General features: G+C 37.8%; 1 protein-coding gene across 4 annotated transcripts in view; it reads left to right on the top strand.

Moving 5' to 3' along the window:
* GCH1 (GTP cyclohydrolase 1) overlaps positions 1 to 12,221 on the top strand; it is a 46,543-nt gene extending 34,322 nt beyond the window's left edge. Inside the window, exons 4-6 of one of the 4 annotated variants that reach the window (XM_023255703.2) lie at positions 8,963 to 8,994; positions 9,955 to 10,039; positions 12,021 to 12,221. In XM_023255703.2, coding sequence (XP_023111471.1) covers positions 8,963 to 8,994; positions 9,955 to 10,039; positions 12,021 to 12,030 — 127 coding nt within the window. In that variant the 3' untranslated portion in view covers positions 12,031 to 12,221. Of the gene's footprint in view, positions 1 to 8,962; positions 8,995 to 9,954; positions 10,040 to 10,949 lie in introns of all 4 variants that reach the window. The other 3 variants (XM_023255705.2, XM_011283385.3, XM_023255704.2) reach the window with 3 other exon arrangements.
* The last annotated feature ends 14,852 nt before the right edge of the window (positions 12,222 to 27,073 follow it).

Here is a 27,073-nt window from a genome sequence, read left to right as displayed (position 1 = left end):
TGACTTCGGCTCAGGTCATGATCTCACGGTCCGTGGGTTCGAGCCCCGCATCGGGGTCTGTGCTGACAGCTCAGAGCCTGGAGCCTGTTTCAGATTCTGTGTCTCCCTCTCTCTGTGACCTCCCCCGTTCATGCTCTGTCTCTGTCTCAAAAATAAATAAACGTTAAAAAAAAAAAAAGAAAAAAGAAAAAATGCTTTGGTGAACATGTTTTGTATAGTGTAAATTACCGAAATTAAATTGTTGGGTTCAGGGTAGCCAAATTTTTGCTATTACTAAATTGTTCTCTAAAAAAGAGCATATCAATTTATACTCTAATAATAGGTCAAAGGGTGTGTGTGTTTCTCCACTTTTGCCAACACTGAGTTTCATCACACTTTTTTTTTTAAATTTTTTTAATGTTTATTTATTTTTGAGAGAGAGAGAGAGAGAGACAGAGAGTGACAGCAAGGGAGAGACAGAGAGAGAAAGGGAGACACAGAATCTGAAGCAGGCTCCAGGCTCCGAGCTGTCAGCACAGAGCCTGACTCAGGGCTTGAACTCACAAACCATGAGATCATGACCTGAGCCAAAGTCGGCAATCTAACTAACTAAGCCACCCAGGCGCCCCTCATCACACTTTTCAATCTTTGCCAAACTGATAAATGGGATAGGGTACTTACTGTTTTAATTTGCAATTTTAAAACTTGCATTTTTTTTAATAGAGTTTGAATCTTTATAGAAACTGCCTTCTCTTAGTTAGCCTTTGCTAATTTTTCCATTGGATTGCTTATCTTTTTATTACTGATTTGTATGAGGTCTTTGAATGTTAAACCAGTTAGGTCAGGTGCTGCGAATAATTTTTCCAGGTTTGTCATTTGTCTTCTGATTTTGTTCGATAATATCATTTTTCCATAAAGAAGTTTAAAATTTTTATGTAGTCATAAACTCATGTTTTTGGGTTATTTTTATGGCCTTATTTTTATATTTAAATCTTCACTCCATCTGGAATGTATTTTGGTGCAAGGAGTGAGAAGGAATCCATCCATTGCTGTTGTATGCTCACTGACCTCCTACAGCACCCCCACTTCCCTCCTGTTACCATGCTGCCTTCTTGCTATCCTTGCTGCCACTCTGTTGGGCCTTGCATATGTTCTTCTTGGATTATAAAACCCTGAACTCCTCCTTGCCTCTAATCTCTCTGCATCCTTAAATCTGCTCTCATACACTATTAGGATGTACTTTCTAAAGTGTGGATTTGATGTAGCTCCCCATAGCTTTTAAGATAAAGTTCAAACTCCTTACTTGAGCTGGCAAGTCCCACTGTGATCCAGCTCTACCCTCTGCTGCTTGTTTTGCTCTTTGCTCTAGCCATGGTTGAGAATTTGCAGCCTGGTGACAAGTCAAGTTATATGAAGGCATCAAAAATACTGTTAAGATTTGCAAGGGTTAAATTATACCATCTACCTGCAAAGGTGTCACCAGGTTACTTTTCCAGTTGTCATAGGAGGAGGAAGAGGAGAGAAAGCATAATGCAACACAGGAAACAGGACCTAACACAGATTTTATAAGTACCTAATCATGCGCCCTTTATTTAAAAAAAATTACAGGGATGCCTGTATGGTTCAGTTGGTTAAGTGTCTGACTCTTGATTTTGGCTCAGGTCATGATCCCAGGGTCTTGGGATTGAGCCCCTCATTGGAAGTGCAGAGCCTGCCTGAGATTTTCTCTCTCCTTTTCCCTGCCCCTCCCCCACTCATGCTCACTCTCTCTAAAAAAAAAAAATTACAAAAGCTGAAAATGCAAAATTTGTCAAAGGAGACAAGGTGGGTCCTCTTATATTGAAGTTTGCATAATAAAAGTGGTCATGAATCTTTTTTTGTCAAATGGGTTCAAAACAGAACAGGAGCTAGATGAAATACATAGAGAAACTGACAAACTCCAAAGAAGTGAGTGGGAACACCAATTACCTCTCAATGTTTGATTGAGATGTACAAAAAAGGATATACAAAGCAGAGTAATAGGATTTTGGTCAAAAACTAGCTGTAACTTAAAAAAAATGAATAGACTATTGTGTAATAAGAAACTATATATTAATAAATTATTTTTAAAAACCAACTATTTGGAAGTTAAATTTCTTTTAAATTCCTTTGATGTGATAGAAAATCATAATGATACAAACACTGTATGTCAGTGTGTGCAATTCAAAGTAAAAAACTGCATTTTGAAATTAATACCAATCCTCTTCAAACTCTTCTAAAAAATAGAATAGGAGGGAATACTTTCAAATTCATTTCTCAAGGCCAGCATTAAACCTGATATTGAAACAGAAAATTATACAAGAAAACTATAAGCCAATATCCCTGACAAACATAGATATAAAAATTCTCAGCAAAATACCAGCAAACTGAATTGAACAATACATTAAAAGGATCATACACTCTGATCCAGGGGGATTTATTCCAGGCATACAAGGATGTTTCAACGTATGCAATGATAAACCACATTAACAAAATGAAGTATACGTCATATGGTAATCTCAACAGATGTAGAAAAACATTTGACAAAATTCATCCATCTGTGATGAAAACTCTCAACAAACTGGATATAAAGGCAATGTGCCTCAACATAATAAAGGCCATATATGAGAAGCCCATAGCTAATTTCATAGTCAATGAGGAAAAGCTTTCAGCTAATATCAGGAACAACACAAGAACACCTGGATACCCTATTTCACCACTTTAATTCAATGTAGCATCAGAAATACTAGCCAGAGCAATACAACAAGAAAAAAGCATCAAGGTCAGAAAGGAAGAGACAAAACTGTCTCTATTTGCAGATGACATGATATTATATATAGAAAACCCTAAAGGAGCACCTGGGTGGCTCAGTCAGTTGAGTATCCAACTCTTGATTTCGGCTCAGGTCATGATCTCATGGTTCGTGGGATTGAGCCCCATGTTGGGCTCAGTGCTAACAGTATGGTGCCTGCTTGGGATTCTCTCCCTCTCTCTCTCTCTGCCCCTCTCTCATACATACTCCACACAATCTCACTGTCTCTGAAAATAAATAAATTTAAGAAAAAAACTTTAAGACTCCATCAAAAACCTGTTAGAACTAATAAATTATAAAGGATACAAATTAATATCCAGAAGTCAGTGTGTTTCTATACGTTAACAAACTGTCCAAGAAATTAAGAAAACAATCCTATTTACAATTGCACCAATACCTAGGAATAAATTTTATCAAAGAGGTGATATATCTGTACACTGAAAACTATAAGACATTAATGAGAGAAACTGAAGAAGATACAAATAAATATCTCATGTTATTGGATTAAAAGAATTAATATTGTTAAAATGTCCATGCTACCTAAAATAATCTATAGGTTCAATGCAATCCCTTTCAAAATTCCAACAGCATTTTCACAGAAATAGAAAAAATGATCCTAAAATTTGTATGGAACCACAAAGGACCCTGAATAGTCAAAGCCATCTTGAGAAAGAACAAAAAAGCTGGAGGTATCACACTTTATGATTTTAAACTAAATTACAAAGCTATAAAATCAAACCAGAATGGCAACGGCATATAAACAGACATAGAGGCCAAAGGTATGGAATAGAGAGCTCAGAAATAAACCCATGCGTATATGACCAGTTTATGACAAAGGGGCAAGGAATGGAAAAAGGATAGTCTCTTCAACAAATGGTATGGGGGGGGGGGGCACCTAGCTGGCTCAGTAGGTAGAGTGTGTGATCTTCATGTTGGGTTCATGAGTTTGAGCTCCATGTTGGGAGCAGAAATTACTAAAAAAAAATCAATGAACTTTAAAAAATGGTGTTAGGAAAACTGGATACCTTTCTTATACCATACACAGAAATCCACTCAAAACAGATTGAACATAAGACCTAAAACCATAAAACTAGAAGAAAACATGAGGGTAAGCTCCTTGACAATGGTTTTGGTGATGATTTTCTGGAAAAGTAAAAGCAACAAAATAAAAAATAAGTGGGACTGCATCAAACTAAGACTTTTGCATAGCAAAGGAAACCATGAAAAAGCAACCTACAGAATGGGAGAAAATATTTCCAAGTTACATAACTGGTAAGGGGTTAATGTGCAAAAAAATATAAAGAACTCCTACAACACAATAGCAAAGAAACAATCCAATTTTTAACAATGGGCAAATGAACTGAAAAGACATTTCTCCAAAGAAGTTATACATATGGCCAACAGGTAAGTGAAAGGTGCTCAGTTTCACTAATCATTAGGGAAATGCAAATCAAAACCACAATGACATATCACCTCATATCTGTTAGCATGGCTACAGAATTATAAAAAAGATATAAGTATTGGTGGGACTGTGGAGAAAAGGGAATCCTTGTACTTTCTTGGTGGGAATGTAAACTGGTGCAGCCTCTATGGAAAACAGTATGGGGATTTTTCAAAAAATTAAAAATAGAACTAGCATATGATTCAGCAATCCTACTTGTGGGTATATATCCAAAGGAAATAAAGATAGGATATTGAAGAGACATCTGTACTCCAGTGTTCATTGTTCTTACTGGGGGAAAAAAAAGATAAATATGTGAGGTGATGGGTGTATTAATTGACTAGATGGGATTTTTCCACAGTGCATCATATATCAAATCACAGTCTACACTTTAAATATCTTACCTACACTTGTAAATATCTTTATAATTTTTATGTCAATTATACCTCAGTAAAGATGAAAATTTTAAAAACCTGCACTTTGGAGATAAATTTTTAGCTACAAATGCTTGCATTATTAAATAAGAAACACTACAGGGGCGCCTGGGTGGCTCAGTGGGTTGAGCGACTGACTTCGGCTCAAGTCATGATCTCATAGCTTGTGAGTTTGAGCCCCGTCGGGCTCTGTGCTGACAGCTTGGAGCCTGGAGCCTGCTTCGGATTCTGTGTCTCCCTCTCCCTCTGCCCCTAACCTACTTGCATTCTGTCTCTGTCTCTCTCAAAAATAAATAAACATTAAAAAAAAAATTTTTTTAAAGAAACACTACAAGTAAATTAAGCATCCAATATGTTTTTTAAAGAAAAAGAAATTGTAAAGCAAGCTAATAGAACAAATGGGAAAGAAGAAAATCAAATGATTAAATTAGAAAATTAAAAAAGAATAGAAAACATAAACCAAAAAGATCATACATCATAGATTGCTTAGAAGTCTGAGAGGAGAAAGATTTATACCTAGAAATGAGAGGCTATGTAACTAAAAGTATGTTTTAGAAACTTTACATCTTAATAAGTTAAAAAAAAAAAAGATGGAGAAGGGAATGAACCAAGAGTTGGAAAACTTATATAGACTAGTAACCATTAGAAAAAGTCAAAGTAATGTGAGTTGGGTGGGAGGGAAAGGAGTGGATGGTCAATTTAATAGGCAACTTCCAAGTAACCACTAATTCCAATGTTGCATAAATTATTCAGGTAAACCTGAGAAGCTATACAATTAATTTGATAAAGCTACCTATTCCTGGTAAAAGTCTGGTAAAGCTAGCATTTGAAAAGATTATAGACTAATCTCACTTATAAATGTAGTTGTAAAAATCCTAAATACCAAAAACAAACAAAAAAACCCCAAAAAACTCCTCTAACAGGCACAAGTATTGTTTTCATCATGACCCAAGGAGGTTAACTCCAAGAACTATAGATTCTGGGAGTATGGTAAACTAGATGGTAATGATATCCCTCCTAGTATAGCATACTGAGATATAATGTGTGTGAGCATTTCAAACATTGGTGGAAGTGTAAGCAATTCCAGTGAGAATTCACAAGAATTAGCTGGCACTGGAGTCAAAGTCAGACTTCTGTCCTCCCTATCCCACCCCAAATTGGGAGAGATATTACCTGTTAGCTTTGTTCTGGGGAGTGCAAGAAAAAGAACCCATAATTATGTATTCACAAGGATTTGGGTTCAAAATTCACATCACCATGTGTGGTCCTCAGAAAACCCAAGGCAGTAATTTAATTTCAGAGGTTGCCAATGAGGTAGCCTTCCAGCACCTTGCAGAGACAAGTGCTCATTCTCTGATGCACTTTTATTTCAGCTTCAAAGAATTCCAAGGAGCATGAGTTCACCAAAAGTAAAAACAAAAACAAAAAAAACCACAAACCTACCGTGGGTCAGAGTCAGATGAAACAAATAGTCAAACAGGGAAGAGACTGAAGCTAGCAGATGCAGAATATACAACGAATACGTTAGAAAATAAGAGTACCGAAAGTTTGGCAAATTTTCAGAATTAGATTAAAACAAAACTTCTGGGGCACCTGGGTGGCTCAGTCAGTTAAGCGTCTGACTTCGGCTCAGGTCATGATCTTACAGTTCGTGAGTTTGAGCCCCGTGTTGGGCTCTGTGCTGACAGCTCAGAGCCTGGAGCCTGCTTCGGATTCTGTGTCTCCCTCTCTCTCTGCCCCTCCCCTGTTCATGCTCTGTCCCTCTCTGTCTCAAAAAAAAAAAAAAAAAAAAGGTTCTTCTTATAAAAAAAAAAAACTTCTAGGAAAAAAAAGTGATAATTGGATTGAAGCCCAATACAGTTACATTAAATAGCAGGTTAGACACAGTAAAAAATAGTGAACTAGAAGAAAGGTCTGAAGAAATTGCACAGAATGTAACACAGAGGGCTAGGTGGAAAATATGAGTGAGAATGTAAGAGATATGGAAGACTGAAGAGGTCTAATGTCCTTGATTGAAATTCCTGGAGATCACAGAGGTAATGGGGTAGGTGCAATATTAGAGAAGGTAATGGCTGAAAAGGTTTGGGGAGCACATGGAAAAAAACATAGTCTTTAGATTTAGGGACCCTAATGAATCCCAAACAGGGCAAATAAAATTAAACCCCCATCTGACACAACATAAAAAACCTCAGGGTACACATTCTGAAATGTCATAAAAGCAGTGGCAGAGAAAAATATTACCTAAGAGGGTAATGACAATTAGACTGATGATTGTTTGCTAATGGCAACGTTAAAAGGCAAATATCAGTGTCAAATTAGAATTCTTTCTTTTTAATATTTGCTTATTTTTGAGAGACAGTGTGAGTGGGGGAAGGGACAGAGAGAGAGGCAGGGGGAGACTCAGAATCCAAAGCAGATTCCAGGCTCTGAGCTATCAGCACAGAGCCCAGCATCGGGCTTGAACTCACAAACTGCAAGATCATGACCTGAGCCAAAGTCAGACACTCAACCGACTGAGCCACCCAGGTCCCCCTAGAATTCTACTTTCAACAAATACCTCTCAACAAATTATCTTCAAGGAAGAGGGAAAAATAAAGATTTTTTTTTTAATTCAGGGAAGCTATATGATTATTTTTAATGCTGAGAAGACAGAGGTTCAATGCCTACTGCTTACTTAAAAATGAAAAATGAATAAACTAGGAATAAATTATAAACTCTCTGAGCACAGGGGCCCTGCTTATCACGTAATCATACATGTAGAAGGCACTCAATTAATGATCTACATGAATGGCTTTCCTTTGGCAGGAGAGTGGCTATCTGCCAGAAACAGGCAGGCATCATGGGTGATAGCAAATGTTGGAGGCATTCCTGTTAAAGTGTAGAGCAAAATATGGATGCCTAATATTATCACTGTTGTCTAATGTTGCACCTGAAATTCTCGAGAGAAAGAAATGACTATGAGAAGGAAGACATTACTAATTTTTATTTTATTTATTTATTTAAAGTTTATTTTTGAGAGAGAGAGGGAAGGAGAGCACACGCAGCTGGGGAGGGGCAGAGAGAGAGGGAGACAGATTATCCCAAGCGGACTCCACACTGTCAGCATGGAGTGCGATGCAGGCTCCATCTCATGAACTGTCAGATTGTGACCTGGGCTGAAATCAAGACAGAGCCACCCGGGCACCCCGACATTACTAATTTTTAAATTAATGGCATCTCCTATTAATACAACAGAAAATAATCAACTGGAGAACTGTCAGAAGAAATATATAGAAAGATTTGGTCTGGAAGAAATGAGACCTATCCAGGAGCTTGAATACCATCCTTCCTCAGGTTTTTGTTCAAAATTGAAAACATGTATTCCTTCAATGTTATAAATCTACTAGAAACACAAAGAAGAATCAGGGTGGCTCCTGCCTTCAGGATGAGTGGTAAACAGGGTGGCATACCCATTACTGACTTTATTGGCTGTAATGGATATAAAGGAACAACTTTTCAGTTTTATCTGAGCAGCATAATGGTGGGAGGAAGAGCCATAAAATGCCTCATAGGTGAGGTGATCCTTAAATTGAGTCCAAATTCAGGACTAAAAAGCCAAATTTTGAAAAAAAGATCCTTAACGTGAATTGTTATCCTCAAATGAGTAATTCACGTGGCCATCTTTACATTTCACAAGTTAGAGTGAAAGATGTTGAAAGTGGAAAATCCATCACTTGACAGATTGTGTTATAAGCTAAGATCAGCAGGCTTTTAATTTGGGGAGTTAATCGTATTGAGTGCTTATATAGATCTATCTTATAAAGAGATGTCTGAAGAAGTCTGTTCAGTTCTAATCTGATTATCCTAATAGGTTTAGTGGGTACAATAGTTGACAGTGGCCTGCTATTAATTAACAAATAGTCTTTTATTTTTAACTTGAACTTTAAGCTGTGATTAAACAATATGATTAATTAGAACACTTGAGACTTGGCCTAAAATTGATGACTTGGGAGCTCTAAACTTACGTCCCATTGTGTTTTTCCTAAGTGAATGTTCATCTAATTCTCTCTCTTTGGGGACATTGGGAAGTACCACTCTGTGTCATGCTTCGTGGTCTCCTCAAGACCCTCCCTCTTCTCATTTCCATTAGTTTTTGTATCTTTTCCCCTCTTAGAAGATTCAATCTCCTGCCCACACCCTACAATTGCTTCAATAAAGTCCTTTTAGTCTTTTGAAGAAGCTTATGAATTCCACTTCAAACTAATTTATGATTAACTAAAACGATTCTTTCTTTTCTAGGATTGTAGAAATCTATAGTAGACGATTACAAGGTAAATTTTTAAACATTTATTTACAGAAAAACATTTTTTTCTTAAGGAAAAAGTATTTTTGGTTGTTGTTCTTATTTCAAGTAGAATACATGCGACTTACCAAAATCAAAACCTCATAGGAATATAAGATAGAAAGAGAAAGTCTGCAGTGTTTCAAGCCTCCAGAAGAAATCATTGATGTATTTGCACACTCCTTCGTATTTCATGCATCTACCAACATTTTGAAATCAATTTATTTTTTTTTCAATTTATTTTTATTATATTTTTAAATGTCCTCATATTGTATGTAATGGGCTTCACTTTTTTCCCCCTATTTTTTTTCACTTAACAAATAAAACATTTTTTTTCCCCACATGCACATAACTATCTCATTGATTTTGCTGGCTGTTTAGCATTCCATTGTACGGCTGTGCTGGGGCTTGATTTAACCATTTCCTGCTCTAATAGATGTTTGAAAATTTTGTCAGTTTTCAAATAGATGCAGTGCTGCCTGCAGTGAACACTCTTAATGTGTTTTCAGAGACGAGTTGTTTATTCAGCACAGGAACTGCATTGCGTAGGGTTAAATGGTTGGTCTCCAGCTTTACATACAATTCAATACTTGGACTGTAGCGCCTTTGTTAATCCTGTTGCGAGCTACTTGTCCATTTGCATGGAGGTGCTTGTTATCAATATTCTGTTGGTCTCACTGCACACCTAAGAGACAGCTGTCATTCTTACCATTCCCTCCAGTGGTGCTGAGCCCCCGTCAGTACTTATTCTGCAGGTGAGGGAATTGAACAGCTGCCCTCTGTGGGCCAGGCAGCAGAGAAAGCAAACTGGGAAAAGCTGGTGTGCCTTGGCTCTCAAACCTCACAGAAGTCTGCTTTTTAAGACTTCAGATATTCTAAAGACAACAAATACACTAAAGACGGCTGGGTGTGTCAGACTCCTAAACCGAGCTTCTTGTCACACCCACAGTTCAAGAGCGTCTTACAAAACAAATCGCGGTAGCCATCACAGAAGCCTTGCGGCCCGCTGGAGTTGGGGTGGTGGTGGAAGCAACGTAAGTCTATGTTTGCCTTTCATAATGTCCTTGTGGTGCATGGAAGTGATATTTAGTGCTGCTCTTTTCCCAGCGCTGGGTGGTGGCACACAATTGACACTGTCCCATTTTCTGTCTCTGAGACTGAAGCTTTTTTTTAACCTCTTTCTTTGATTTACTGTGTTGTTGATATAGGAACCTGGGTGCAGGAGACAGGCTTTGTTTTGTTTTTGGTGAGGGTTATGGAGGTGTAGGGAGTCATCCGTGTCGTGATGTGTGCAACCGTGGCATTTTATGTCTTCTCTTGATTTCTTCTTTAGCTCTTTGTTGCTCTATGCAGACTTTTCCTGATATTTTGTCACACGTTTTAAAAAATGGAGCTAAGACTGTGTGCACAGGGCACCTGAAGACACTTATTTAAGTGAGAATGAATTACGGGAATTGCGCACATCTTCTCCATTCTCCTGGCATGGCATGAGTTCTGTGCTGTGCATGCTGTCTGGCCTCATCAGGTTGCTTAGGCTCACTGTGGTCACCGTTCTCTGGATTCGCCTGGTGAGACCAGCATACTTCAGTGTTTCTCCTAGCACCTAAGCTAGCATTGTGTTGTCTGGGTCCTAAAGATTGTTCAAGTGAAAATTCTGTATTTCTTTTTATCCAGAAGTTGTCGTATTTCTGCGGACCCCTTGTAGTATTTTCACAAGAAAGAAAATTCCTTTTTTTCCCCTTCTGCTAGATGCATCAAAGACTCAACCACTGAGAAACTTAATGAAAACTTCAGGTCAAATCTGTCTAAGAAGTGATATTGGATACAGCTGGTAGCTGTGAACTCAGTATAATCAGATTTAACTTTTTGGCTTGCTTCTTACTTTAAAAACCAAACCAGCAACTGTCGATTTCTTTAAGCCACCTTTGTTGTCTTGTTTTGTAGACACATGTGTATGGTAATGCGAGGGGTACAGAAAATGAACAGCAAAACTGTGACCAGCACGATGTTGGGTGTGTTCCGGGAAGATCCAAAGACTCGGGAAGAGTTTCTAACTCTCATTAAGAGCTGAACTTCAGCGTGTGTCCTGTGGTTTGCAGATTGTGCCACTAGAAACATTGTTTGTCTGGTCTTAACTGTTTGTACATTCCGTTTCCAGTTGTTACAGATGTGAACTTTATCCCTTGTCACTAATTGTGTTTAATAATTATTTATAGCAATGAAATAAAAATAATTAATAAAGGGGTGAGCCCTCTACTTTCTTCTTGCCACCTTTTAGTGGTAACTGTCAAGGAAACTGCCAAATAGTGTAAGTTACATGCACAAAATCACTGCCATTTGGATAACCATTGGGTGCTGGAAAGGAAGAAAAACTCAAGTATTTTGTTCAAATACTATGGTAATTGGGTTCATAAGCGTAGGAATTTTGGGAATGGGAGGAAATTATGGCCAATATACTGTTTTTTTTTTTCCCCTCCCCAAACAAAAATGGTGTAGTGCTTAAAATAATTCCTGTACAGCATGCAGCATTGCTCTGCAAACACAAAGTCCAACAGGCTCCACCATAATCACATTTCATAAACTGCCAGGGCACTTTATTTTTTATATATTTATTTTTTAAGTGTCCAGTTATAATGTTAGTCATGAAAGGGAAGGTGGTAGGATATCTATGTTTTTGATTTTACTGTCACGTTTCTACTTTCTGTTCTTTTTTGAATTCAAGTACAAAGAATTTGTTCCTTTTGTTTACGAATGTATTCCCATGTCAACATACAGGGATTTAGACATTTAACTCTCTGTGCCTTGATGCGAATATCACACCACTTAGAGTGTAGCTACCTTTGCCATTTTTTTAAAAAGCCATTATTTTATGAGACTTAAGTACCAACACTGCAAATAACTAGTCCTCACAATTTTACCTTTAGAAGTCTCTTGCAAGCTTACTTTGTGTATTCCTTGTAGATGCCTCAAAACTTTTTTTAAAGTCTTATCAAGTATTTTTCTATGTATTTCCAGAAACTTTTGAGAACGTCCGTCATTTTCAGGTCTGCAGAACCATAGCTTCTGTGAATATGAAAGATGGCAGAATGAACTAACCGTGGACTGCATTGTGACCGATACCCAATGTTTAATGAAAGCTGCATTGTTGGTGCCTATGAAAATGCACTGTAATTTTCTGGAATTACTGGAAAATATAGGAAGCCCCCATATTGGCTCCTCTTGTGGTCCCTGTGGGTCTTGTCTTCAGTGTAACTGTTCAAGTGGTATATAGGTCTTTTCTTCCAGGAAGCTGTTGCCTTATTAATGACTACCTGAAATTTCCTCCACTGGGGCAGTGTGGGCCAAATTAAAACAACAAAGAAAAAACCCAACTCCCCTGCAAAAACACAACCACAGTCATTCCATGGAAACGTCTCTTATTTGGTTGACCTCATGCTCTTCAGATTTATTCTGTTACCTTAAGAACTAATTGCAGTGCTTTCTTTAACCTTGATGGTCCTAAATCTGCCACTTTGATGTCATTTGACTTATGATGGGACATGGTGGCAGAAGTGCTGTTTATTTATTTATTTAAGTTTATTTATTTATTTTGAGAGAGAGAGTGAGCACACATGCGCAGAGTAGGGGCAGAGAGAGAGAGAGAGGGAGAGAGAAAATCCCAAGCAGTCTCTGCTCTGTCAACACAGAGCCCAATGCAGGGCTTGATCTCACAAACCCATGAGATCATGACCTGAGCTGAAACCAAGAGTTGTTTGCTTAACCAACTGAGCCACCTAGACGCCCCCAGAAGTAATGTTTAAAAAAAAAATTCTTCCCTACTTCTATTTTCTATATTTTTCTATACTTGGAGTTTCTGAAATACAGTGTTAATTCATTCTGAGTTCCTTTAAAAAAAATCTAATCTGATATAAACATTATCCTGCTTAATGTTTAGACATTTAAGAACTAGAATTAAGCACTCAACTCATGTTTGGTATTTTGAAGTAAAAAAAGATGTGATTTGGAGGACCAAAGAAATTATTAGCTATAAATTCATCTTTCTGAGATCAATTGTGTTCCTTTTTAATGAGTCTCTAACATTTCCTACAAGTGTTCTCATAAAGGTCTAATGTATCTACAGGCTATTGTCTTATTGGTAAATGCAAAGTAATAATCTTGTCTGTTTTACTCTAGTCTGCAGTACTTTAAAATTTTCATATCTGTGAATCCATTTTGGGGATTTTTAAGAATTTGATGCATTTAAGTACACTGTTCAATTGTTTGAATTTTATGTATGCGTGCATCTGTTTCTGAAGTTGGTTCTATTGAAATTATTAAAGTGTTATACCATAGTTTCTTGTGAAAGTAGTTTCTTTCTGAACCACTTGTATAGATATAACAATAGATTATTTTAATTGTATTCTCTTTTACCAAAGATACCCATCATAAGGGCTTCCCTCAGTCATCAAGCTATTAAAATATAAATCCCAGTGGCAGTAGAAATTAACCTGGGGTTCTCTGTCTTCCTTTGGTATTTGGTTTGGGTATTACTGTCCTCACCTTCTGGCTGGTAAGGGAAGAGGAGGCCTGGGGTAAGAGGAGTCTGAGTGGCCCTCATGTCCCTATTGTCCTAAATCTAAGTTTGAAAAACATCAGCCTCCTGAGAACTGGTGCTGTTTCTGTGTGGGAGCTGTTGGACGAAGAGCAGGCTGGGGCTGGGAGTGGAAGAGAATTTCCCTCCTTCTTCTAGGGAAGAGCCTGCCTTGGACAAAACTTCCAACGAAGTGCAAAGCTTTTGCTGCCTCTTTTCTGTCTTGTGTCTGGTGCCCTTGTCCATACCTCCTTTGGGGTTCTTCTCCCCATTTGCTGCTCTACCTAGGCAGAGGCCCCTGCCTTTCACTAATGTCCATGTGCCCAGATTCTGGGGCTCTGGAATGGCCTGCTGCTCCTTCAAGGACTCTGTGGACTGTTGGGCGGTGAATCTAGCCACCCAATCTAGAATTGCTTATTGAAATACCACATTCCTAAAACCATAACTCAGTAGAACAACGAGCTGCTCAACTAAGCCCAAGTTGCTGCCCCTGAGTTTTTTCACTTTTAAAGATTGGCTGAGTTCCCTGTTTTGTCGCTTAGGGAAAGAGCAGTTGCAGACACCAAAGGTTTTAGAGAATGCTGCCAACACAGAACACCTGGATTCACCCTGAAGGGCCTGGGTCCACTTGTTGATGGTGAGAAGAGGGAGTCTCAGTAGATGAGTTCAAGGTGAAGTATAAATACACGATAGCCGCCCCCCTCTCCCCCGAGGTACCTGGTTTATGTTTATTTTTATCTTTACTATGGAAAAAAAAAAAACAGGGGCGCCTGGGTAAGTCGGTTAAGCATCAGTCGGTTAAGCATCTGACTTCAACTCAGGTCATGATCTTGTGGTCCGTGAATTCGAGCCCTGCGTCAGGCTCTGTGCTGACAGCTCAGAGCCTGGAGCCTGCTTCGGATTCTGTGTTTCCCTGTCTCTCTGCCCCTGCCCCCTCTCACACTCTGTCTCTTTCTCAAAAATAAATAAACATTAACAAAATTTTTTCGTAAAAAATAATTAAAAAAATTTTTTTAACGTTTATTTATTTTTGAGACAGAGAGAGACAGAGCATGAACAGGGGAGGGTCACAGAGAGAGGGAGACACAGAATCTGAAATAGGCTCCAGGCTCTGAGCTGTCAGCACAGAGCCCGACACGGGGCTCGAACTCACAGACTGCAAGATCATGACCTGAGCCGAAGTCAGATGCTTAACCGACCGAGCCACCCAGGCGCCCCAAAAATAATTTAAAAAAAGAAAAAAACATACATAACAGTAGATAGTACATAATTACGTGACCCCCATGTACCCATCACCTAGCTTCAATAAGTCTCAACTCATGGCCATCTTGATTCCTCCGTTACCTCCCATCCCCGCTGGATTATTTCAAAGCAAATTCCAGATATTATCTCACCCATGAAATATTTGATTATCTAAAAGGAGAGGAATTACATAAAAAAAATCCATTATCACACACAAAAAATGATGCTTTAATATCAAATATCCAGTTGGCATTCAATTTTCCCTCATTGTCTCATAAATTTATTCATTGCTTGTTTGAATCAAGCTACAGATGAGTTCCATACATTGCAATTGGTTGATCTGTTTTTTTTTTAATTGTGGCAAAAAAACACATAAAATTTACTATCCTAACCATTTTTAGTATACACTTAGTAACAGCTATATGTACGTTGTTGCACACCAGATCTCTAGAACCTTTTTCATTTTGTAAAACTGAAAACTTATATCCACTGAACTCTTTCCCCCTCCCCTCAATCCTGGTAATCACCATTCTGCTTCTGTTTCTGAGTTTGACTACTTTAGATTCTTCATATAAAGTAGAATCATGCAGTATTTGTCTTTTTGTGACTGGCTTAATTTCACTTAGCATTATATTCTCCAGACTCATCCATGTTGTATGACAGGGTTTTCTTCTTTGTAAAGGTTAAATAATATTCCACAATGTATATACTACATTTTTAGAATTCATTAATGTATTCATGGGCATTTAGATTGCTTCCACCTCTTGGCTATTGTGAATAATACTGCAATGAATATGGGTGTGCAACTCCTCGAGAACCTGCTTTTTTTTTTTTTTAATTTACATCCAAATTAGCATATAGTGAAGCAATGATTTCAGGAGTCGATTCCTTAATGCCCCTTACCCATTTAGCCCATCCCCTCTCCCACAATCCCTCCAGCAACCCTCAGTTCATTCTCCATATTTATGAGTCTCTTTCGAGAACCTGTTTTTAATTCTTTTCGATATATACCCAGAAGTGGGATTATAGAATTTCTATATTCTCTCTATATGGTAATTCTTTAAAAAATTTTCAGGAACCTCCATTCTGTTTTCCATAAAATGGCTGTACCATTTTACATTCCTACCAACAGTGTACCAAGTGTTCTAATTTCTCCTCATTCTTACCAAAACTTGTTATTTTCCAGCTTTTTTGGTTTATGGCCGTCCTAAGGGGGCATGAAATAATAGTTCATTGTGGTTTGGATTTGCATTTCACTGACGATTAGTGATCTTGAGCATCTTTTCATAAGCATATTGGTCACTTGTGTATCTTCTTTGGAGAAAAGTCTACTTGGGTCCTATGCCCATTTTTTTTTAATCAGGTTATTTATTTTGTGTTGTTATTGAGCATGGGAGCTCTTTATAACCCTTTATCAGATAGTTTGCAAATAGTTTTCCCATTTTATAGATTGCCTTTTCAGTCTTTGCTTCTTTTGATGCACAGTTTTTAGGTTTGATGTAGTCCCATTTGTCTACTTTTACTTTTGTTGCCTATGCCTTTGGGGTCATATCCAAGAAATCATTGCCCATTTGAGCGTTGTGAAGATTTCCCTCTATGCTTTTTTCTAGGGGTTTTATGGTTTTAGTTCTCACGTTTAGATCTTTAATCCATTTTTAGTTAATTTTTGTGTATGGTGTAAAGTATGGGTCCAACTTCATTCTTTTACAAGTGGGTGCCTAGTTTTTCCAACACCATTGTTGAAGAGATTCTCTTCCCCCATTGTGTAGCATTGGCACCTTTGTCAAAAATCATTTGCTCATATACATGCGGATTTATTTCTGAGCTGTCTATTCTGTTCTATTGGTCTATATGTCTTCATGCTAGAACTACACTATTTTAATTGTTGTAGCTTTGTAATATGTTTTGAAATGAGAGAGAAAGTGTGAGGCCTCCAGCTTTGTTTCAAAATGGTTTTGGCTATTTGGGGTCCTTTGAGATTCCATATAAATCTATTTCTGCAAAAAAGGCCATTGGGATTTCATTGAATGTAGAGATTCTTTGGGTAGTATGAATATTTTAATAATATTAAGTGTTATAATCCATGAACATGAGATATTTTTTCCATTTATTTATGTTTTTAATTTCTTTCATCACTGTTTTGTAGTTTTCACCGTTTAAGTCTTTCCCCATCTTGGTTAAGTTTATTCCTAAGTATCTTATTTTATTTTGTTTTATTTTATTTTATTTTATTTTATTTTATTTTATTTTATTTTATTTTATTTTATTTTATTTTAACAGACTTTATTAGACAGTTTAGGTCAGGATACAGAGATTTCTCCTATACCTCCTGCCCATGCTCATGTGGCCTCCCCCATTATCATCATCCTACAGCAGAGTGGTGCATTTGTTACAAATGATCAACCAACATTGACACAAAGTCCATAGTTTACATTAGGTTTCACTCTTGGTGTTGTACCTTCTATTGGTTTGGACAATATAATAATACAGCATAATAATGTGTATCCACCATTACACTGTCATACAGAGTAGTTTTTGCTGCCCTAAGTATCATCTGTGCTCCATGTATTCATCACCTACTCTATTCTTTGTGATGCTATTGTAAATAGAATTTTCTTAATTTCTTCTTTGGATTATTCATTGGTTGATATGTTTCTTAAGTCTGTTTAAAGTTGTAGATTCACCTCTTGCTCCCTTTCTTTTATACTATCCTTACCATTTATTTGGTCATTTGTTTTTGGAGAAATCCCTGTGAGCTCATGAAATGTCAGCTGCTGGGATGTCTGTGGCTGCCTGAATGAAGTGAAACTTCAATTAAGCAGAAGAGAAAGGGCTTCTGTCTTCTATGACATTCCTCCATGACCTTAAACTCCTATTCCCAAGGCAGCCTGGATCCTGAGGCAGCACTGAGTAGTGCAGGTTCACCCTTCAACTTGGACACAGCTCTTTTTAGTTTTGTAACCCAGTAACACCCACCCAGGTATGGAATAGAGTTTATTCCTTTTTTGGTGGGGGGGGGGGGGTCTATCTTTTCTGGATAGGCTTTAGTTATAAAATATCTACCACACGGCTTCCTTGGCTGCCAAGATTTGGTTAAGGTGGAAGGGTTATTATAGGACTGGAAATAGTGAATCCGCCAGGACTTGCCATCACTTTGAGGTCCTGTCCTTGGGGAATTCCAAGGTTTGGGTTGGACGGTAGGAGTGTTTGGGTGCCTGACTGCTGTTACATCTGTATGGCCCTCTGAGTAAGGATACCAGGCTGGCTCTGGCTGACTGGGGTGGAGAAGGAAGTGACACACCAGGTCTTGTTTTTAAGCAGCTTCTTTTATTCTCTCCCTAATGGTGTAGTTATGACTTGCTTACAAATCCTGTTGGGATAACTCCTAGCACATGTATTACACAGCCCTAATTCATCCATCCGCTTTTCCTCTTATTTCTACATTCTCCTGTTTGGTTTGAGCAATGTGTCCACAACCCTGACCTTTTGAGAAATCCTTTAACTTCTGGAACTGACTGTGCTGCCCAGAGAGATGTGGTTTGGCTGTTGGTCAGTGCAGAGAAGGCTGTGTCGAGGGGAGTCTGGGATGAAATGCCTGGGCATGTGTGAAAACTTCCTCTGAGGCTGTCACACTTCTGCTTTGTTGATTTTCTTCTCATTTTAGGATGAGTTTCTTCTCCCTCTTTTTTTCCTGGATTTTTTCTTACTTGAAATGTGCTGAGTGAATAGACCAATGGGATATTTTTCTTTCTAGTTTGTCTTTTTGTGGGGTTTCCCATTATATGTGTGATGATACTAATTTTTTCAGTCATATCCTATCTTAACTGGTAAATTTCTTTACGGAGACTTTTCTCTTTGGAGGGTCATTTCACATCTACAACCTAGGGATAAACTGAAAAGAGACAGAAAAGTTAGTAAATTAAAAAAAATCAATTTTGGGGTGCCTGGGTGGCTCAGTTGGTTGGGCGGCCGACTTCAGCTCAGGTCATGATCTTGCAGTCCGTGAGTTCGAGCCCTGCGTCGGGCTCTGGGCTGATGGCTCAGAGCCCGGAGCCTGTTTCAGATTCTGTGTCTCCCTCTCTCTGACCCTCCCCCGTTCATGCTCTGTCTCTCTCTGTCTCAAAAATAAATAAACGTTAAAAAAAATTTTTTTTTAAATCAATTTAAAACAACTAGCAGGAACCACAGGATTATTTCATATTGGTCATTTGGAAAGTAACTTTAACCAAGGACAACTAATCTCAGAGCAAAATTTCTCATTTCTCATTTCTGGATTGAAAGTTGATTCTCCTGAAAGTTGATTCACTGTGACCTAGGAGCATGTGAACTTGAAGTCCTTATTCAAATCTAATTTGACCTTTTTTTGCTTAGCAATTGTCAAAATCACCTCACAATGAAGGGGTAAGAGGAGAGTGATTTTTTTATGTCAATCCTTGAATATTTTAACAGAATTTTCCACATAAACTTAATATTTATAAAATAATTATAAAATAAAAAGGGTCTTATACATTTGAAGTATAGATAGGTCAACAATAAATTCTCATGGCCTTTTTAACTAGAGCATTGTAAAAAAAAATGTAAATCAAGGTGAAACCCTGAGTTTTGAAAACTGATCATTTGTTCCCTGCATTTTAATTTTGGGGGGATGGAAGAAGAATTTTCCAGATTTAACACTGTGTGTGATGTGCACATGTACATGTGTACCCAATGTTAAATCTGGAAAAGTTGTTACTAGATGCTTGGTTTTTTTTTTTTTTTTTTTTTTGATGTTTGTTTATTTTGAGTGAGAGAGTGAGAGTACATGCACATTGGGGAGGGACAGAGAGAGGGAGGCAGAGGATCTGAAGCAGGCTCTGCACCGACATCAGACAGCCCCATGCAGGGCTCAAACTAACAAACCTGGGAGATCATGACCTGAGCATCAGACAATTAACCGACTGAGCCAATCAGGTGCTCCTACAAGGTGCTTGCTTATCTATCTATATCTATCTATCTATTTAAAAAATGTTCATTTATTTTTGAGAGAGAGAGACAGAGTGAGTGGGGGAGAGGCAGAGAGAGAGAGGGAGACAGAATCTGAAGCAGGCTCCAGGTTCCGAGCTGTCTGCACAGAGCCCGATGCAGGGCTCAAATGCCATGAACTGTGAGATCATGACCTGAGCCGAAGTCAGATGCTCAACTGACTGAGCTACCCAGGCACCCCCAAGGTGCTCTTTTAAAGTGGGGTAAACATTCAATAGAACTTCCCACAGTATTATTTTCTTGACAGTCTTCTTGAATAAAGAACATTTCTATTTTATCGGTGAGCAAGTTTGGGCTCTAGGAAGATTAAATGACTTGCATCACTGCCACTGGATTAAAGAACAGAGGTTCCTATCTTGTTGCTCCATCTGTTGGTCTTTCTATTAGTCAATGGGCTCAGGCCATTAGATTACTCATAACAGCTCATCATTGTAGTTAGTTAATCTTTTCCAGGTGACCTCTGTAACGCTGAGCCCCCATTGTTTTGAATTGGAATCTGATTTTTGAAAATGTAAATTGGCCTTGTCCTCTGAACTCAAAAGTGCAAAGATAGGGTTGTGAATTGGCTACGTGTATTGTTTCATCTGGTCATACGGTCTTAAATGCTCACATTTTAAAAAAATGTTTTTTTTTTTTTATACTGGTAACACATGTACTTAGAACAAAATGCAAACAGCACAAATGATATTAAGGAAAAGCTTACTTTTACTTCTGCCTGTGAGTAAGCCAGACAATAGTTACTACCAGGGATATTTTATGAAATGCTTTACTATTATTGTAAATTGAAAACCCTCTTTCCTCCATGGAGGCTGTTTGTACTTTTAATGGTAAAATGTGTCGCTCTAAAGTGGTGAGTGGTTTCTGTAACTATCAGAATGTGAGATCCATTAAGATTATTATTTGTAGTGTTCTTAGATCAACATTAGATGCTTTTTTGGAAACTTTTTTTAGCAAAAATTTCAGCCAAAAAATGTGTCCACTTTACAGAAGTTTGACCACTTTAGCAATGAGAAGTGCTTCTGATGAGCTGAGTGTTTAAAGCAGAGGCTCTTAAAATTTTTTCTCCCCACTTGTCACCATTTTTGAATAGCGAATGCATTCATTTGCATACAATTCAAAAACACAGTGAAAAGTCTGTCCCCAAGCACCCAGTTCCCCTCCCCCAAATGACTGCTTTTTACTACCTTCTTACTTATAATTCCAAAAATATTTAAGGCGTATGTAAGCAAGTTAATACACACAGAGAATTATTCCTATACCGCATTTAATGTATATCAGTTTGCTTATTTGAATCAGAATTGCCTGGGGAACTGTTAGATAATACATGTGTCTCTACCCTATGAAGACTTACTTGGTATTTGTATTTTGAAAAAAAAAAAAAACTGCCCTTGGTTATTTTGGTGGGTTCCTCTGGTTGAGAACCACTAGTCTAAGATAGATCTGTTCAGAGCCATGGGACACATCAGGAAGCCACTGGGCCCAAGTCCAGGTGATTTGGACAGAAAAGCAGCTGCATGGATCCTTCTGCGAGCTGTGAGCAATCGGTTCCACCATCCACAGTTAAGGGCATCTGCAACCACTCAGCTGATAAGTCTAAAGGTAAATTGCCCCTTAAAAGGGACTGTCTCCAGATTAATATAATTAGTGCTGCAATTACGCGTGTATAAATAACTTAATTCTCTGGTCTGATTTTTCTAAATATATCTTACTTTTTCCCCCTGATTTTTTTAGTTGATCATCATAGAAAACTTAGAAAATATAGGAAGGTATAAAGAAAAGGACTAGTTACCTATAATCACACAGCCCAGGGATAACTACTCTTAACATTTATTTTAAAGTTGTAAAAATAATATATATACACTCCTGGATTATTTAGAACAAATTTGTCCAGACATCATTTCATTTCATCTGTATTTACTTCAATATGTAACACCAATGAATAAAGGGCAAGGAAGGACTTAAAACACACACGCATTACTACACCCAACAAAAATCTACAATGATTACTTAATATCATACCCATTCTGCATTGACCTTTTCTCAGATTGTCTCAAATTTCTTTTTAGTGTTCATTATTAACACTTTGATATATACTCTGCCAGTCTTTGCCTCCTCGTTATCCCCATGTAACTGTCTAATTCTTTAGATACTGTAAAGTACACATAGCCTTTCCCTCTCTTGGTATCTTACAACTTTGTTTAAATGGTTATGTGACATTCCATGATGGGAATATCATCATGTATTGCTCAAATTTATAATGAAGAACTTATAGATTGTTTCCAGTTTTTTATTATTATAAATAATGCTATAGTAAACATTTCTATTTCCCAAGAATAAGGTTCTAGATATGGATTTACTAGAACAGAAAGTCACTCCCCCTTTTTCCTTCTTCCCCTCTCTTAACAAAAATGGATGACCTCACTTGAACTAGTCATGACACCTCCCAACCTCTACATATATAGTTATCCCTTTATATGTAACTGTCTCCTAGTAAATAGTACACAGATTAATTTCTTCTTTTACCTAGGGGCACCTTTGCACTTCATTTATCTTGGCAGATTCATATTTTTATTTTTTTATTAAAATTTGTTTTAATGTTTATTTGTTTTTGAGAGAGGGAGATAGAATGTGAGTAGGGTGAGGGGCAGAGAGAGAGGGAGACACAGAATCTGAAGCAGTCTCTAGGCTCCAAGCTGTCAGCATAGAGCCTAATGCGGGGCCCAAACCCACGAGCCATGAGATCATGACCTGAGCCAAAGTTGGATGCCCAACTGACTGAGCCACACAGGTGCCCCAGATTCACATTTTTAAACAGAATATTTTCTTGAGACAGTTGTAGGTCTACATGCTATTGTGAAAAACATTGCACAGAGATCCCTTATATACTTTGCAATGGTTTCCCTCAATGCTAAATTGAACAAAACTATCATACAGTATCATAACCAGGATACTGACATTGATACAATTCACTAATCTTATTCAGATTTTCCCAGTTTTGCTTGTACTCGTGTGTGTGTGTGTGTGTGTGTGTGTGTGTGTATTTGTATTAAGTTTTAATAATGAACATTTGGTTTGGTATCCACTTCCACAGGGTCAAGATAAGTAAACAGTTCTAACAGCACAAGGGTCCATTGTATTGTTTTATTATAATCTCACATCCCACATCTTCACATTAAAAAAAAAAACTCTTGAGATCTGAGTTCTGCATTTCAGTATGCTTGTGATCTTTAGTCCTTTCTAATGACAGTATACGGAAACCACAGTTCATCTTGTTAAAATAATAATAAAAACACTAGGACATTGTAAAGAAAGACCTTGGATTATGTATGGCTTTACTGAAACTAGCTAATAAATAGATGAGAATGATTTGTGATTAGTACATCAATTGTTTGTAAGTGAAAGGGTGTGTTTTGAGGTTATTGGAAAACTGTTCTCAGGAGGAAATTTAAGCGCGTATGTGCGCGCGCGCGCGCGCGCGCGCACACACACACACACACACACACACACACACACACACACACACAAAGACTTTTGGTAAATATTCCAGATTGCTTCCAGACAAAGTATTACCAACATTGAGTATCATTTTAAAAATGTAATATATTCCTAAGTGAACAATATTTTCATTGTTCTACCTTTGTGTTAAAGTCGTAATACATTTATTATCAAATTGGGTCTCAAAGATTATGGCCAATGTTCTCCTAGAGGATATGGGACAGACGTTTCTTTAATTTCTCTGGTTGTCCAATACTTCAAAATGTTATTTTCAGCAAAAATCAAATCACTAAACTGCCAAATGCAATAAGCATTCAGACTTCTATCTTTAACAAAGCTGGTACTAACTACACTGCTCATGTGGTTGAGGCAATCATATTTTGTTTAATGTGGCTTTGTGTCTAAAGACAGACTGGAAGACTTTTGCTAAAATTATTTCTAAAAGGGATTTGATCTAAGTCAAAAGATACTTACCTTTTCTAAGTACAGTTGAATGAAAATAATTTTATTTTCTTTGAGAGGAGATAATCTCTGAGAGGAGGGGCCCTCTCAGTTTCTTTCTGAGAAATGATCATATTCTTTCTCCTTGTTACTGGTCAGGGTACTCCAAATCATCATGGCACACACCATGGCCTGATGTCTCCTTTTGTTGGGTCAGAATTACTGGTCTATAGTGAATCAGTGTGGAGCTACCTTTATTATAACCCACTGTTTCTGCAAAAGTAAGAGCATTGCTGAGCTTGGAATTGAGGAGATTATAAACAACACTACATGGATGAATTTGAAATTGAAGGGATATAGAGAATAGGGGTGGGGGGTAGATGATATAAACAGGTGGCATTAGAAGGGACTGTACTCAGGCAAACATAACATGGGGAGGTGCTGGGGTTAGAAATGCAATCTATGATAAATCATTCCCTAATTAGCCTAGAGAAGTAAGTATACACGATGCATAGAAAATGCAATTTAATCGTAACCATGTAGTCCTGAACAATATAGATCTAGAAATCATATTGAGTATAAGCAAAAAAGATCAAATTCTGAAAGATCCTCTATATGTCATTGGAAACAACTATATATATATATATTTTTTTTTTTTGCCCCAACAATCCTACTTTTGAGAATTTATCCTTTACATGTATTTGTGTATGTGTCAAAGTGTTGTTTGTGTACAAGGTTTATTCATTTCAGCATTGTTTGTAACAAGAAAGTTCTTGCTTATAAGTCAGCTCTCAACCCAAAGTATGTGAAGTGATCATTTGAGGTTTGGATTGTGATTTTTAGAGTCCTTCCACCTGGAGGTGGATTAGATTTTTGATCCCTGTCCACCTTAATGTCTTGGTCTCACACTGAAGAAAGTTCTGGGATTAGGCAGGTAACTCAGGTGGTTCTTGTTGAGAACCTTTAAAGTCGTAAGTTAACATCGAATTCTAAGAAAATAGCTCGTGGACTGGGAGTCCTGGCCTCTTTGATTTACTTTCAGTTTTAGAGGCTGGAACAGGGAAGTCTGGGGGCAGTGGTTCTTCAATAACATGTTCTGTAAGCAGATGAAGTGAGCAATGCAGACTTGTCCTCCTTACTCTTCTTACTCTTTTCCTTTAGGATTGAAAGCAAAGGGCCAAAACTCTTATGTAAAAGCCACATGAGGTATTGTGACATGGAAGGGGAGTGCAGACCTGAGTGCCTGTAATTCTGAACAGACTGTTTATTTTTTAAGCAACATCTGTGTTTCATAATCTGTTTTATAGATATGTAATTGCTCTGATAATTTGCAGTGTACTGAGTTTGGGGAAGATCATTATTGGAGACCTAGAATTTCTGACAGTATTGGGACACAGAGTTCCCCCTCTTAGCTTTTAAAAACATGGAAGAAAACAAAAATATGGATGTGAGAAACATAACCATGGAATGCTACTTGTCTCTGTGGTGAGAAATATTTACACAGTCATAAAGTAAACACTGATTACTGAGTTAACTAAAAGTTGTAAGATAACCTCTATCTTCATTTGTGACGACACAGTTTAGATAACATCTAACTTGAACAATCAAGAAAGAGCAATTAAGCACATTTTTTAGTTAAGTTACTACAAGGAGATACAGGTGAACCACTTTTAAGACGTTGTTTGTAAATGGGGAGGTGGGGTCGACTCTTGCTTAAATTGTAAACCTGTCGCTTTTTGACTTTTTAAAAAATCGTGTGCCTGTACTTCTTTTGTTCAAAGTTAAAAATATATATCTTTAAAATATATATATACATCTTTATCTACATATATGGAGCCAAGAGAAAAAAGGTAAGTATAGGGTCTGTAACGACTATTTGAAATATCTTCGAACGTTACAGCTGAAGTAAGTTTTGGGGGAAAAAAGGATAAAGATAAAGTATGTGAATTCTTGGATGAAATAAAGAAATCATTGCTTTCATCTGAATTTTTGCATCTTTATTTCTCTGTAATTCTCAGTCCTTTTGGTACGCTAGATCAGGGATTGCAAAACTTTTTCTGCAAAGTGACTGATAGGAAATATTTTAGACTTGGCAGATCATGGTGGTTTCTGTTGCAACTGCTGAACTTTGCCATTGTAGTGTGAAAGCTGCCGTAAGGCAATATGTAAATGAATAGATATGGCTGTGTTCCAATTCATTTTTTTATTTTTTATTTTTAGAGAGAAAGAGAAAGAGAGCATGTGCACGTGCAAGCCGGGGAGGGGCAGAGGGAGAGGGAGAGAGACAATCTCAAGCAAACTCCACACTCAGTGCAGAGCCCCACGCGGGGCTCCATCTTAAGACCATGAGACCATGACCTTAGCCGAAATTCAGAGTTGTATGCTTAACCAACTGAGCCATCCAGGAGCCCTGGCTATGTTCCAATTTAACTATATTTATGGACACTGAAAACTGAATCTCATATAATTTTTATGTGTAATAAAACCTTCTTTTTTTTTGTTTTAATCATTAAAAAATATAAAAATCAGGGGCTCCTAGGTGGCTCAGTCGGTTGAGTGTCTAACTTCAGCTCAGGTCATGATCTTGGGGTTCATGGGTTCAAGTCCTGTGTTAGCACAGAGCCTGGATCCTGCTTCGGATTCTGTGTCTCTCTATATCTCTGTCCCTCCCCTACTCGTGCTCTTTACTCTCTCTCAAAAATAAATAAACATTTAAAAAAGTTTTTAAATATAAAAAACATTTGTACCTCGTAGACTTTACAAAAGCAGGTGTGGGCAGGATTTGGCTAGCAGGCTAGAATTTGCAGACCCCGGCTCTAGATCTAACACATTTGTGTGGTTCTCTCCCATGAACAGCAAGGAGCTGCAACCATATGGGCTGCAAAGAGGAATTTAACCTGAAGTAGGTGAGTGTCAGTTTCCTAGCATTTACAACTATGGAAATGATCCCATAGAAGGCTTTAAAATCCTCTTGGCCTCCTTTTCTCCTCTCCCTCTTCCCTATTCTCATTTATTTTTACTGTTTAGATTATAGAAACATCCCTGTGAATGAAGCTATATTTCAGTGAGTACTTCATTGCTGGAAATTTCACTACCAGAGATAGAAATAATACAGGAAGGAGGCCATGGTATAGAAGCCTGGATTCTTTGTTCCAGGAGAGCCGGTTTGGGGCACCCTAGCTCCAGAAGCTTCTGAGGGGTTGGGTATCAAGGAGGCTTCATGGATATCAGGCCCTATCTCCGCTCATGGGTTACCAGACCAGGTGGTTCCTGGGAGCAAGGTCCTGTGTGCCCTGAC

Source organism: Felis catus, chromosome B3 (assembly GCF_018350175.1).
Source record: "Felis catus isolate Fca126 chromosome B3, F.catus_Fca126_mat1.0, whole genome shotgun sequence".
NCBI classification, from domain to species: Eukaryota; Metazoa; Chordata; class Mammalia; order Carnivora; family Felidae; genus Felis; species Felis catus.
This window is presented reverse-complemented; position numbering and strand designations above follow the sequence as displayed.